The 13920-nt window shown below is 42.2% G+C and overlaps 1 protein-coding gene across 1 annotated transcript in view; it reads left to right on the forward strand.

Annotated features, from left to right (window-relative positions):
* The window catches only part of steap2 (STEAP2 metalloreductase), a 41592-nt gene that overhangs the window by 9790 nt on the left and 17882 nt on the right, over positions 1-13920 (forward strand). Inside the window, exon 2 of the mRNA XM_023326585.1 lies at positions 3606-4039. Within this exon, the coding sequence (XP_023182353.1) occupies positions 3664-4039 (376 nt within the window). The 5' untranslated portion in view covers positions 3606-3663. The remainder of the gene's footprint in view (positions 1-3605; positions 4040-13920) is intronic.

Here is a 13920-nt window from a genome sequence, read left to right on the forward strand (position 1 = left end):
ACAGGAGGAGCACTGCCAGAGCCCTGCAAAATGACCTCCAGCAGGCCACAAATGTGCATGTGTCTGCACAAACGGTTAGAAACCGACTCCATGAGGATGGTATGAGGGCCCGACGTCCACAGATGGGGGTTGTCCTCACAGCCCAACACCGTGCAGGATGCTTGGCATTTGCCAGAGAACACCAGGATTGGCAAATTCGCCACTGGTACCTTGTGCTCTTCACAGATGAAAGCAGGTTCACACTGAGCACATGTGACAGACGTGACAGAGTCTGGAGACGCCGTGGAGAGCGGTCTGCTGCCTGCAACATCCTTCAGTATGACCGGTTTGGCAGTGGGTGAGTAATGGTGTGGGGTGGCATTTCTTTGGAGGGCCGCACAGCCCTCCATGTGCTCACCAGAGGTAGCCTGACTGCCATTAGGTACCGAGATGAGATCCTCAGACCCCTTGTGAGACCATATGCTGGTGCGGTTGGCCCTGGGTCCCTCCTAATGCAGGACAATGCTAGACCTCATGTGGCTGGAGTGTGTCAGCAGTTCCTGCAAGATGAAGGCATTGAAGCTATGGATTGGCCAGCCCGTTCCCCAGACCTGAATCCGATTGAGCACATCTGGGACATCATGTCTCGCTGTCCAGGAGTTGGCGGATGCTTTAGTCCAGGTCTGGGAGGAGATCCCTCAGGAGACCATCCGCCACCTCATCAGGAGCATGCCCAGGAGTTGTAGGGAGGTCATACAGGCACATGGAGGCCACACACAATACTGAGCCTCATTTTGACTTGTTTTAAGGACATTACATTAAAGTTGGATCAGCGTGTAGTGTTATTTCACTTTAATTTTGTGTGTGGCTCCAAATCCAGGCCTCCATTGGTTAATAAATTTGATTTCCATTGATGATTTTTGTGTGATTTTGTTGTCAGCACATTCAACTTTGTACAGAACAAAGTATTCAATGAGAATATTTCTTTCATTCAGATCTAGGATGTGTTATTTGAGTGTTCCCTTTATTTTTTTGAGCAGTGTATATACATATTTACAACAGCATTGGGAACATCCAAATGGCCATTAACAAAACCAGGGGGCAAAATAAAAATAAAAAAAGAACAAACAACAAAGAAACTAAATTAATCAATCGTTCCCAAACAATATAATTATACAGTGCTTTGTTCAAGTCCTGGGTGAACAAATCAGATCAAAGTAGGAACAGAATCATTCGTTGGCTGCAGGAATTCTCCTGCCAGCCTGGTAGAAAAGCAGAAGTCTTCAATCACCAAAAAGTGCAATCTTTCCTTGGCTCTAGGCCTGATCTTTTAGCTCGCCATCAACCTGGCCTGAAAACCAAAACAGGACCATTTCCTCAATATATATATAATCTAAACATTCCTAGTGTATACACAATTCAATAAATAGCACTCTTTGTACTATGAATAATTCTAAACAATCATGTTTAGTCAATTGCAATTTCAATAAATCTAAAATTCAATATAAATTACATTCATGAAACATTCAATAAATATACACCATATAATCAATTGACATGAAATGTAAAACTCTAATTTAACCCAGTGCTTAATAAATATTTAAGCCACCTTTTGTTTATCAAAAGGAGTATACAGTCAATAATTTAGCGGCTACCCAACAGCAGTGATTATAAGCTAACGCTAACACTAAGTCACGCACAAAAACACTCACCAGTTCCGCAGTTTTTATCTCACACTACCAGATCTTTTTCATCTCCCTTCTGGCTCACAATAGTTGGCTCCTATAGTTCAGCACATTAAGTGAGCATCGTACAGATTTACGGAAAATGAATGACACCACGCTTTAACTGACCTGCAGCTCTGCTCCTTCCAACATGTCCTAACCTTCGTGCTTCCCCACTACAGCTAATGTACCTAGCAGGTAAACTGCGGCGGTACATGTGACCCCCCTACTCAACCACAATTGGCTATGTTTTTGTGTTCATCATTTTTCATTAAATATTTTTATCACCTACTCCACACCTTCGCTGTTCTGCATTTAGGTCCACAATCAACCTACCACACATCATGACAAGTATTTTATCTAAATCTGATTCTTTTGAAATCTACAATCATCTCTTTTGTTTTGTTTACATTCAAGAGAGATGAGATGATTGTTCCCATACCATACCACACAGCGGTCCACCAGATCTCTGTATTCAGATTCTTGTCCATCTCTGATACACCTGACAACTGCAGAATCATCTGAGTATTTCTGTAGATGACAGAATTTGGATTCAGGAAGAGCAGTGTGGTTTTCGTCCTGGTCGTGGAACACTGGACCAGCTCTACACCCTCAGCAGGGTCCTGGAGGGTGCGTGGAAGTTTGCCCAACTGGTCTCCATGTGTTTTCTGGACTTGGAGAAGGCGTTCGACTGTATCTCTCGGGGAGCCCTGTAGGGGGTTCTCCGGGAGTATGGGGTACCGGGCCCTTTGATACGGACTGTTAGGTCCCTGTATGACCGGTGTCAGAGTCTGGTCTGCATTGCCGGCAGTAATTGCCAGTGAGAGTTGGATTCCGCCAGGGCTGCCCTTTGTCACCGATTCTGTTCATTACTTTCATGGACAGAATTTCTATGATCTATGATCATGAGCTTTGGGTCATGACCGAAAGAATGAGATCACGGGTACAAGTAGCCAAAATGTTTTTATTTTCTGTAGGGTGTCTGGGCTCTCTCATAGAGATAGGATGAGAAGCTCGGTCATCCGGGAGGGACTCAGAGTAGAGCCGCTGCTCCTTCACGTCGAGAGGAGCCAGTTGAGGTGACTCAGGTAGATACCTGAGTCAGGATGCCTCCTGGACGCCACCCTGGTGAGGTGTTCCAGGCACGTCCCACTGGGAGGAGGCCTCGAGGAAGACCAAGGACATGCTGGAGGGACTATGTTTCTTGGTTGGCCTAGGAACGCCAGTGAGAGCAATGTTATCATTATTTTTAGCGTTATTACAATAGTACCACAAAATATTGTGATAAAATTCTAATAAAAAAACAAACTATTAATTCTTTTTTGGGTAATTGTATGTCTGTGAATGCATGGCACAGCATTCATAGCACCTCAAAATTCCCATTGGAAATGGGCTTCTCAGAACACCATACTTAAGAAAGTGTTATTATTTCTAAATTGCTCAAAGTAACTACATTTAATCATATTTTCAAACTTACTGATATGTTTTTATGTTCTTGTGGAACGGTGGAGAAAATAGTAAAAGTAACCTTTCTGATAATGTCAGTTTTTAAAAGCATAAATAGAAATTTACTGAAACAATGATAAATCAAAATGTCTTATAATAAGAAATTGTTGGGAAATCGAATTCAAAATGTGTGAGAAGAGTTAAAGGTAAAAATTAGTAAAATGTGGCTTCTTACTAGAACTTTTGGTTTCTTCTTCTGCTTCTTTGTCTGACTTCTCAGTAAACTGCACAGCTTTCTGTACATCACCCTCTCATTACCGCTAGGATGTCGAGGATAGGGTGGCATCCTGTTGCTACTTTGTTGGTTGGGAATTGATTCTAAAGTCAAAAACAATCTGAATCTGTCCAAAGTCCAAAAATCAAAAAAACTCTTCACCTCTCTGTTTTCTTTTATAGGTCTACTGGGCTGCTTCTAAACGGAAAAATAGAAACGAAAAAGTGGAAGGAAGAAAAGATGGATTCCATCTCTATGAAAGGGTGCACAAGGAGCCCTGTGTTTCTCACAGCTTCTTCCTCACACTTCAGCCAACCACCAGCTTGCATGTTCCACTGCAACAAACCTGCAGATTCAGGACCTTCCTGTCTAGTCCCTACCACAGTGGCTGTCCTTGGGTCAGGTGACTTCTCCAAGAGCATCACTATTCGCTTACTTCGTTGTGGCTTCAAGGTGGTGATAGGCAGCCGCCGTCCCAAACTGGCCTCTCATTTCTTCCCACATGTGGTTGATGTGTCACACTATGAGGATGCCATCAAGAAAGCTAACATTCTGTTCTTGGCTATCCATCGAGAACACTACTCTGTGTTATGGGACCTCAAGCATCTCATGGCAGGTATTAATGCACCTACACTCAGGCTTAATTTTTATCCATGACATGAAAATTAGCACAGGCCACTTTTTATTTGATAAAGTACCAATCCAGATGTCAAACTCAGTCTGTACATAGGGAATAATTAATAAATGATGTAGAAAGTGTCAGAAATTGCGGTATAGATGGTGAGGCAGATGCTTATAGACCCAGGTTGAGGTGAATAATGATGATTTAATAATAAATAATCCAGAAATGCACAGTCCAAACATCTGGCAGCACGGCTGAGCAGAAGCCGGCTCAACGCCGGTAGCAACAGGTGAACGCAGTGGACAGAACGACAGTCTAGACAGATTGACACTGCAAACGACAAGGACCCGGCAGAGACGCAGAGACACAGGTGACATTAAATACACAGGAGGTAATAAGGGAACGAGACACACCTGGGAACAATCAAGGGGAAGACAGGACAACATGGAAACTCGGAAGACACGGAAACTCAAAATAAATACATAGAAAAACACAGATCCTGACAGTACCCCCCCTCTAAGGGCGGCTCCAAGACACCCAAAAATGTCCAACAAAAAACACAACAAGGGTGGGGGGCGCAGGATGGGGGGGCAGAGTCCAAAAAACAACCCACTCAGGGTGGGCAGAAACAAAGAATGAGGCCAAGAGTCCATAAACAAAAAGAAACCAGCCCAACCAGGGTGGGCAGAGACGCAGGAGGCCAAAAGTCCAAAACAACAAAAAACAACATACAGGGTGGGTAAAGACGCTGGAGATGGAACCCACCGGGGAGGTCCGGAAGATATCGTAGGTGCATGGGCCGGGCACCTGGAGGCGGGTCCGGCGGGCAACGTCGGCGCACTAGGGAAGGCGAGAGAACACTAGAGGGCGAAGACTCAGGAGAGGCACTAAGGAGCAATGAGATAACACAGGGACCACTAGGGAGCGACGAGGGACCACTAGGGAGCGACGAGGGAGCACTAGGGGATGACGAGGGAACAATGGGAGCACTAGGGGTGACAAAGAAACACTAGGGGCAACTAGGAAGCCCAGGAGGAACACTAGGAAACTTGGATGGACTTAATGAAAATAATTTATGAAAAAATAAATAAATAAGAATTGATCTCCTCTGCCTCCTCCATGTGTTCTGCAAAATTATTCAGCTCAGTCAGAACCAGCCAATCAGAGTCAGCATTACTCAGCTAGCCATGCTCTCAGGAAGTTTAGATTTAGTAAGTCAGGATTGTTTATTTTGATGCAACCTGCATTTGACTTTGAATGAATGTTTCCCTCTTTTACTAGACATTATTTGATATAATAAGTGTTATGAGATTTATTTGACTCATATAATTTAGGGTACAGAGAACCTTACTGTTAAATATTGTTTAACTGGTTGCAGGTTTTTCAGTTGTCCTTTTGACTGAGTAGCTGCTCTATTGTGCCTGCAAGTATGTTGGATGTTTACGTGAATTTATTACCAGATCATTTTAAAATTTTTCCAGATCACATAGCGGCATTTATACCTAACACAAAAAATCAACAACCAATTCAGGTGATCGACAAAGATCGGTGATCGGCAGAGATCAGCCTAATGGGTGATCAGTATTGGAATTGGCAGGAAAAAAACCTGCCGATGGAGCATCCCTACAGTAGTTTCATATATATATATATATATATATATATATATATATATATATATATATATATATATATATATATATATATATATATGTGTATGTATTCACAGTGTCATTAACCTATGCCATCATCTCCAACATGCTGAATATCCTTTTCTGGACCAAATCCTGACTGATGGGACTAATTATTGTCCCATAATTAGCAGCTGAAGTAAATCACAGTTTTTTTCTCCAATCTTTTAGAAACTGTTTTGACTCTGAACATGTTACTCCACCATTCTGGAATATATACAGATAATCAGAAAACATGCTTAGCTTTGTTCTTGTAAGTAGTGTTACTCCTGACGCCTACAGGCATTCCATTGTGTGGATAGTCAGGATGCTTCAGTGTTGGTAGCTCACTCACCCCCTACTGGGGCTTTGGACTCAGGGTAAAGTGTATTGCTGCTCCAATGTCCTCTACAGGGAGGGCCTTCAAAAGCCTAGAAAGAACAGAGGTTCCAGGGGGCATGGAACTTCTGTATGGGTATGGGGGGCATTTCTTTATTACCAATAATTAGGGATGTTCTTTGGGGCTTCTAATGTACTAATTGTGGCATGGTTTGAGGTAGTGTAGTGGCTGCTTATTCATTTCAGTGTAAAGCCACTGTACTGTTAAATGAGTTTCAGTTTTCTTTTGATGACGTTCGTTAGCTTGGGTTTTAGCTAACACGTTTCTGTTCCACAATATGCTCTTGTGCATCTCTTAGTGAAGAATTGAAGAAGTACTTACAAAATCCACACAAAATCTGATGAACGATGACCTTTACTTTTCTTTGAGCAAAAACAATTCTTCAGTCTTGCACAGCATTCCACGGTCATGGTAACCCTAACCCTAACAGATCACATCCACTGTACTTTCTGATCTACCGTGATCAACATTTATTTTCTTATTTTGCTATATTTTCAAGTACTTTCACTAGGTGCGCTTTTCTACAAAAACATACTAAAACAGAATCTTACTCTTAAGAAAATATCTAAATATACAAAGGCATATACACAATAGTAAAGAAACATGATTTTTTTGGCTCTTACAGGCAGACATCTGACCACAACATCTCTCAGAAGACAGGAATAAAAGTTTAACAGGTTTATCCATACAAGCAGAAAATTAATTGTGACAACGACCAGTGATGGCACAGTTACTTTGAAAAAGTAATTTTAATCGGATTACTGATTACTTTCAAGAAAAGTAACTTAGATTACTGATTAATTAATTTTTAAAGTAACTAAGTTACATTAAAAGTAAGTTTTTTAGTTACTTTCAGCAGTTGTTGGTGATAATGTTCCGCCACCTGTAAAAATACATTGAGCTTTGCCAATATTTAATTGTAAGTTATTTTATAATGGTAACATCAACAATGTATTTGTTGATGATCTTATAAGGTTGAACTGAAGGGGAGATTGTTTAATGGTTACAACAGTACAAAAAAAAACGTCAGTAATTTTTGCATGTTTCACTATTGTCTGGAAAACTCAAAGAGGGTTTTTAGAGTTCCCCCCTTCCCTGCCCCAGCCTCCAGGTTCTGTGTTATGGCCCTGCATGTGCTATCAGAGCGCATCACACAGCGCTCCTCCTGCAGGCTCCACAATTCAGATGTCCCACTGCACAGATTTGTGACACTTATCTTAATATTAATGCTTATAATGGCGTTTTAGTTGCGCAATGCTATGGACTCGTTCATTTGTAGCTGTTTTCACGTTTATTGCGCTGTTTGTTTTAGTCTCAGTGTTTGCAGTTTTCTGGAGCACAACGCTTAACTTCAAGTCATTCACAGCAAATATATTAACAAAGATACGGCCGGACGGATCATCCAGGAAATTATGGACCTGGAAAGCCTGACTAGAACTAACCAGATGTCAGACAAATTCTGGAGTTTGAGGGAATTTTTCTGCCATTATCCAAGAGCACACATGTTCAGTCTGAGAGCAGGTTTCATGTATTTTGTTTCTATATATCAGTGTTGTAGTCAAGACCACCAGACCCAGACAAGACCAAGACTTTTAGGGTCCAATACCGAGTCAAGACCAAGACCAGCGTCCCACGCTATATGACACAATAAAATATGAAATATGATTAGAATTGCTATTCAAATTGATCTAAAAGATTCACATTCCCATAAAAACACCTAGATATTAAATACTTAGAGCTTACATAAATTTAACCAATATTAAAAAGATAATACCCTGGGCATTTGCCCATATCATTCATGTCAAAAATCACCACTGTCTGCACCATTAAACATAGCAATTGAGGCAATGCCCTGACGTAAACAATGCTCAACTATGAACACTGACCAAAGAGCTACAAGCAAGATGTAACCAAGCACAAGGTGCTCACCTTGACTGTTCTCACCATGAAGCAAGGCAGCACAATGCTGTAATGTCTACCATCATGGCTGACACTATGTACAGCTGCACCTTTGAATGAAAACAGTCAAAGAGCAGTGGGCATGTTCTGCGTGCTCTTTTGTTCTTGTGTCTTATTTATTTGCTAATTAAATAAATATCAATGTATATAATTAAATAAAATAATGATACTGCATTACAAGAACAAAGAACGGCTCTCAGTGAGGTTCCAGTCAGTAAAGAGAAGTTCAGAAGACTCGGATCGTTCGTGAATGTCACATCACTATATTGCAGACTTTTGGACACAGTGTTGTCCCATATAGGCGACACTTAGTCAACACCTCCGGACATTAATTCAGCGCAGTGAGTGACTTGTTTTCATCACAAATGCTTATGTGTCTCTGTACAGATAGCTTTGCTAACATCACGTCAACGGAGCTTACCATTCTTTGAGCTTCTTTCTAAGTTACGAAAAAGTTAGACGTAGTCCCCACCGTCTGTGAAAGCGAAGCGCTGCTGAATTAGCTGTCGCCATCGGATTTCTTATGATTTATGCAGCGCAATTTTATTACTGACGATTAGACAGACATCTTCTGCCGCTCAAAGAAAACCACTGGGCAAGTTTTGGAGCGAGTGAAAGGTGGGGAGAGGTAACAGAAACACGTTATTGGTAAGTCACGTTGTTGCTTGGATTTTAGTCGGTGCCTTTTGCATCCAGTGAAAACAAACATGTAAAGTAAACTGGACAGTATGCTGTAAGTTTAGTGATATTTTCACAGTTGCGGTCTTGAAATAAAATCCGGAGTCCTCAGCGCCCGAGACCGCAGCGCAACACAGAGACATACAATCATGCACACACACACTCACACCTAGGGAGAATTTAGAAAGAGAGACCAATTAACCTGACAGTCATGTTTTTGGACACTCACTCACTCACTCTCTCTCTCTCTCTCTCTCTTTCTGGGAGTGGTGGTGGTGAGTCTGCGGGTGGTGAGTTTGGGAGAGTGAAAGTGTCTCAATCGTTTTCTTTTTTGACCTTTTTCTTTCATGTATTTGTTGCTTTTTAATATTCTTTACTTGCTTTGGTTCTAAGTCTTGGGTTCTGGTTTTTGGTTTTCAGCGCTTGTAGCGCTGTTTGTTTGTGGGGATGGCGTCTCCAGAGCCGCCGCCCCTCTCTTTGAGAAATGGGATTCGGATCCAACCTGATCCGACAACCCCAGTTGAAACGGTTCTGTTGACAGTTGGCGATCTAGTTGGTCACAGCAATTTAATTTATGCTTCCAGAATGAATAAGGGAGTAGTGATATTTTTAAGAGAAGAGCGCTTTGTGAACCAGTTGATTGTTAGCGGGGTGACAGTAGGCGGGGAGTACCTGCAGGTGTCGCCGCTTGCGGTGCCCTCCACCCGGGTTATTGTCTCGGGCGTGCCGCCGTTCATTCCTAATGTTTTGTTGGAGAAGGAGCTCCAGCGCTTTGGGAAACTGGCGAGTGGTTTTAAAACTGTTGGTTTGGGATGTAAACATGATAAGCTGAAACACGTTCAGTCTTTCAGGAGGCAGGTTTTTATGTTCTTAAACTCTGCTACACAGACGCTAGAAGTTTCTTTCAGAGTGAAATATGAAGAAGGATCTTATATGGTTTATGCGAGTTCTGGGAGTATGAAATGCTTTGAGTGTGGGGATGTTGGACATAAGCGTTCTTCTTGCCCGCATAAAAATCAGGAAGCTCAGGTTGCAGTGAGCGGCAGTGCAGAGGAGTCGCGGGTGGTCGGGGCTCCTCCGCCCGCTGAGGGCGGGGCGTTTCCTCCGTCAGCTGAGGGCGGGGCGTTTCCTCCTCCCGCTAGCTTTGATGCAGGAGAGGGAAGCAGTGGTTGGAATAAACATATTGTACAGGAGGATACTGAAAAAACTGGAACCGGTGTTCCCAAGGACTCCTCAGAGGGGAGTAATCTGGAGGTAGAAACAGATCAAATGGTTGGCTGTGTTGTTGCAGAGGCTGTAGCGTTGCCTGAGGGTGGCGCTGCAGAGGCTGTAGCGTTGCCTGAGGGTGGCGCTGCAGAGGCTGTGGTGTTGCCTGAAGGTGGCGCTGCAGGGGTCCAGTCTGCTGCGCCACCTGCACAGGTAGAAGACATGGAGTACGACAGCGACTCAGACAGTGTCTCAATCGCAGATTCACAAACATCTAGTGGCGATTTGTACACTCTGGAGGAAATTAATTAATTTTTGGATGAAACATTTGGCAAACAAGTTAAGGTCCTTGACTATTTTCCTGATGCAGAAAAATTTATCAAGAGTGTATTAGTGGTTCGGAAAGTGGTTGGGTTTGAAATGTTAGATGAAAAGAAACGTTTCCGGTTAAAAAAACACCTGACAAGTGTCAGGAGACAGGTGTCAGCAAAAAAAGGGAAAGGTTCAAAGCGACTGAAGATTCAGAGATAAGATAATGATTAAAGTGCACTGGGTGATTTTCTTTCTACTGTCTCTGTCTGATCTGCCTCTCTTTTCTATTTGTATGAGTAGTATCAGGGTGGGAACTTTAAATATCAATGGTGGGAGGGATCCACTTAAAAAGATGGTTGGTTTGGAGACGATCAGGCAAAAGAAACTTGATGTTGTTTTTCTACAAGAGACATATACAGACCATGACAATGAGGTGGAGTGGGGGCTGAGTTGGAAAGGGAAATATTTTTTGTCTCACCAGCTTTGGACATTAATGTTATTTCTCATTCTGAGTTAGTTCCAGGAAGGGTCCTGGTGATTAGAGTGGAAATAAAAAAAAACCTTTTCTGTTTTATGAATGTTTATGCACCAAATCAAGGGGATCAAAGGCTTGAAATTTTTAAAGATATTCATAGTTTTCTGCAGCAGTCTAATCAAAATGAGTGTGTGGTGTTGGGGGGGAGACTGGAACTTTACAACGAGTTTTTTAAATGATAGAACGGGGGAAGAACCTCATCCTCCATCGTCTTCTAGATTAATTGAGATGATTGTAGAGGTGGGTTTAGTTGATGCTTGGAGGACCAAACACCCCCAGGATGTACAGCACACCTGGGTAAAAATGACGGACGGGATAGTGTGTGGGGCTCGTTTGGATCGTTTTTATATTTTAGATACGGATAGAAATAGATTGTTAAATTGTTTTATTTCTCCGGTTGGTTTTTCTGATCATCATCTAGTCTATCTAGATTTTCTTTGCTCGAGTAACATTAGATGTAAATCGCATTGGCATTTTAATACGAAATTACTTAAAGATAATCTCTTTTGTCAAAAGTTTAGTGATTTCTGGTATATTTGGAAAATGAGAAAGTTAGAATTTGTGTCATTAACCGAGTGGTGGGAGGTTGGGAAGGCTCAGATAAGAGTTTTTTGTCAACAATATACAAGTTATTCTACATCAAAAATTTAAAAAGTGATTCAGAAATTAGAAAATGAGATAAAAGTGTTGGAAACTAATGTGTCTAATAATGCTGATAGTCAGCTGAGGGTTAAGAGGGATCAGTTAAGTTGTTATTTACATGAAAGGGCTAAAGGGGCTTTGATTCGATCACGGTTTATTTCAGTGACAGAGATGGATGCCCCTACATCTTTCTTCTTTAATTTGGAGAGGAGTACCAACAGGGCGAAACAGATGAGTTGCCTCCAACTTGCTGATGGAACGCTGACTGCTGATCCTTGTGCGATGAAAGAACACGCCGTGGCTTTTTACGGTGACCTGTACAAGAAACGGACATGTGACGGGGGATCCATGGAAACTTTGTTGGATGGTCTCCTGCAACTTGCCGCTACGGATCGGGAAATTCTGGATGTTGGCGTCTCGATGGAGGAACTGACAGCTGCAATCGGACAAATGGGTTCTGGAAAGAGTCCAGGAATAGATGGTTTACCTGCGGATTTCTATAAACATTTCTGGAGGTTGCTGGGGGAAGACTTGTGGGAGGTGCTACATGAGTGCGTGTCAACGGGTTTTTTGCCGTCATCCTGTCGGAAAGCTGTTCTTTCCTTGATTCCAAAAAAAGGAGATTTGACTTTATTGAAGAACTGGAGGCCAGTCTCTCTCCTGTGTGTGGACTACAAATTATTTTCTAAAGTGCTTTCCAACAGACTGAAAAATGTTCTTGAATTTATTATACATAAAGATCAATCATATTGTGTACGTGACAGATAAATTAAGGATAATCTTTTTCTTTTGAGAGACTTGTTTGATATTTGTAGAATATATGGAATTGATGTAGGAATTATTTCATTGGATCAGGAAAAAGCTTTTGATAGGGTAGATCATGTTTTTCTTTTTTCTACTTTAAGAGCGTTTGGTTTCGGTGAGGGTTTTTTGTCCTTGCTGGGGTTATTATACAATGAAGCAGCTTGTGTTGTTAAAGTTGGGGGTGGTTTAAGTCGTCCTGTGAAACTTCAACGGGGGATTAGACAAGGTTGTCCAATATCTGGTCAACTGTACTCTATTATAGTTGAACCTTTTTTGCATAGGCTTTGTTCTACTCTTAATAGTTTTGTTCTTCCAGGTTTGTCACATAGTTCAGGTTTAGTAGTCTCTGCTTATGCCGATGATATAAATATTTTTATTCGGGATCAGAATGATATTTTGAGTCTTCAGTGTTGTTTGGAGCTATATGAGAAAGCTTCTTCAGCTAAAGTTAACTGGGAGAAGAGTTCTGCAGTTAAAGTTGGTTTATGGGAAAATAAAACTCTCCCTATATTGCCTGGGAATATGCACTGGGTGGATCAGGGTTTTAAGTTTTTGGGGGGTTTTTTGGGAACAGAGACTGCTTTGAATAAAAATTGGGAGGGTGTCATGGAGAGAGTGTGTGCCAGATTATCTAAATGGAAATGGCTGCTACCTCAGTTATCCTATAGGGGAAGAGTGTTGGTGGTCAATAACTTGTTTGCTTCGGCCCTTTGGCATAAATTGACTGTGTTGACACCGCCAGCCTCTCTTATAGAAAGACTCCAAAGGACTATAGTGGATTTTTTCTGGTCCGGTGCCATTGGGTGAGGGCTGCGGCTTTGTATCTACCCGTGGAAGAAGGAGGACAAGGACTCATAGACATCACGTCACGGATTGCGGCCTTCAGGCTGCAAAGTTTGCAGAAGATGCTGTATGGAGTTGGAATGCCATGGCTGGATACGACACGTCTTTTGCTACAGAAAGCAGGAAGGATGGGGTACGATAAACATCTTTTCTTACTGAAGCAAGGATCTGTGGACTTGACTGGACTTACTCCGTTTTATCAATCAGTGATAAACGCGTGGAAGACTCTCACGTTTGAGAGAGAGACTCAAATATCACCTGGGATGTGGCTTTTTGAAGAGCCTTTGTTTGAAAACGTTTTTCTCTCGTCACAACTCCTCTCATCCGTTACGCTACGATCTAGGATGATAGAAGTGGGTTGTGTGAAGTTGGGACATTTATTGAAGCTGTCTGTGGACGTTTTAATGGAAAGGTTGAACATAAGGTCTATCAGACTTGTTTCAAAGTTGAAAGACGAGGCGTGTGTGTCCTTGCCAGAGTTTCTTAGAGCGTTTGCTGTTAACGGTACTCTGTCTGACCAATGGGATGATGAATGTGAGTACAGTTTTCCTTCCCTGATCGTCTCTCCTGCAGCAGATCAGTGGCAGAACGATACAAGTTTATTGTTGTCTATCCGAGACACCCCGTTGGGGCGTTTTGAAAATCTGGAAAAGAAGGCTTTGTATTGTACTTGTGTGAAGGTTCTGAATTTACGTTCTCTGGCGGGAGTGAAGGTGTCGAAGTGGACTGAGTTTTTTGACTCCGGCTCTACCACGGGAGGCTGTTGGCGGTCCCTGTACAAACACCCTGTTGAAAAACGGGTGGGTGACCTCCAGTGGAGGATTGTGCA

The sequence above is a fragment of the Xiphophorus maculatus genome, chromosome 21 (assembly GCF_002775205.1).
Source record: "Xiphophorus maculatus strain JP 163 A chromosome 21, X_maculatus-5.0-male, whole genome shotgun sequence".
Lineage (NCBI taxonomy): Eukaryota > Metazoa > Chordata > Actinopteri > Cyprinodontiformes > Poeciliidae > Xiphophorus > Xiphophorus maculatus.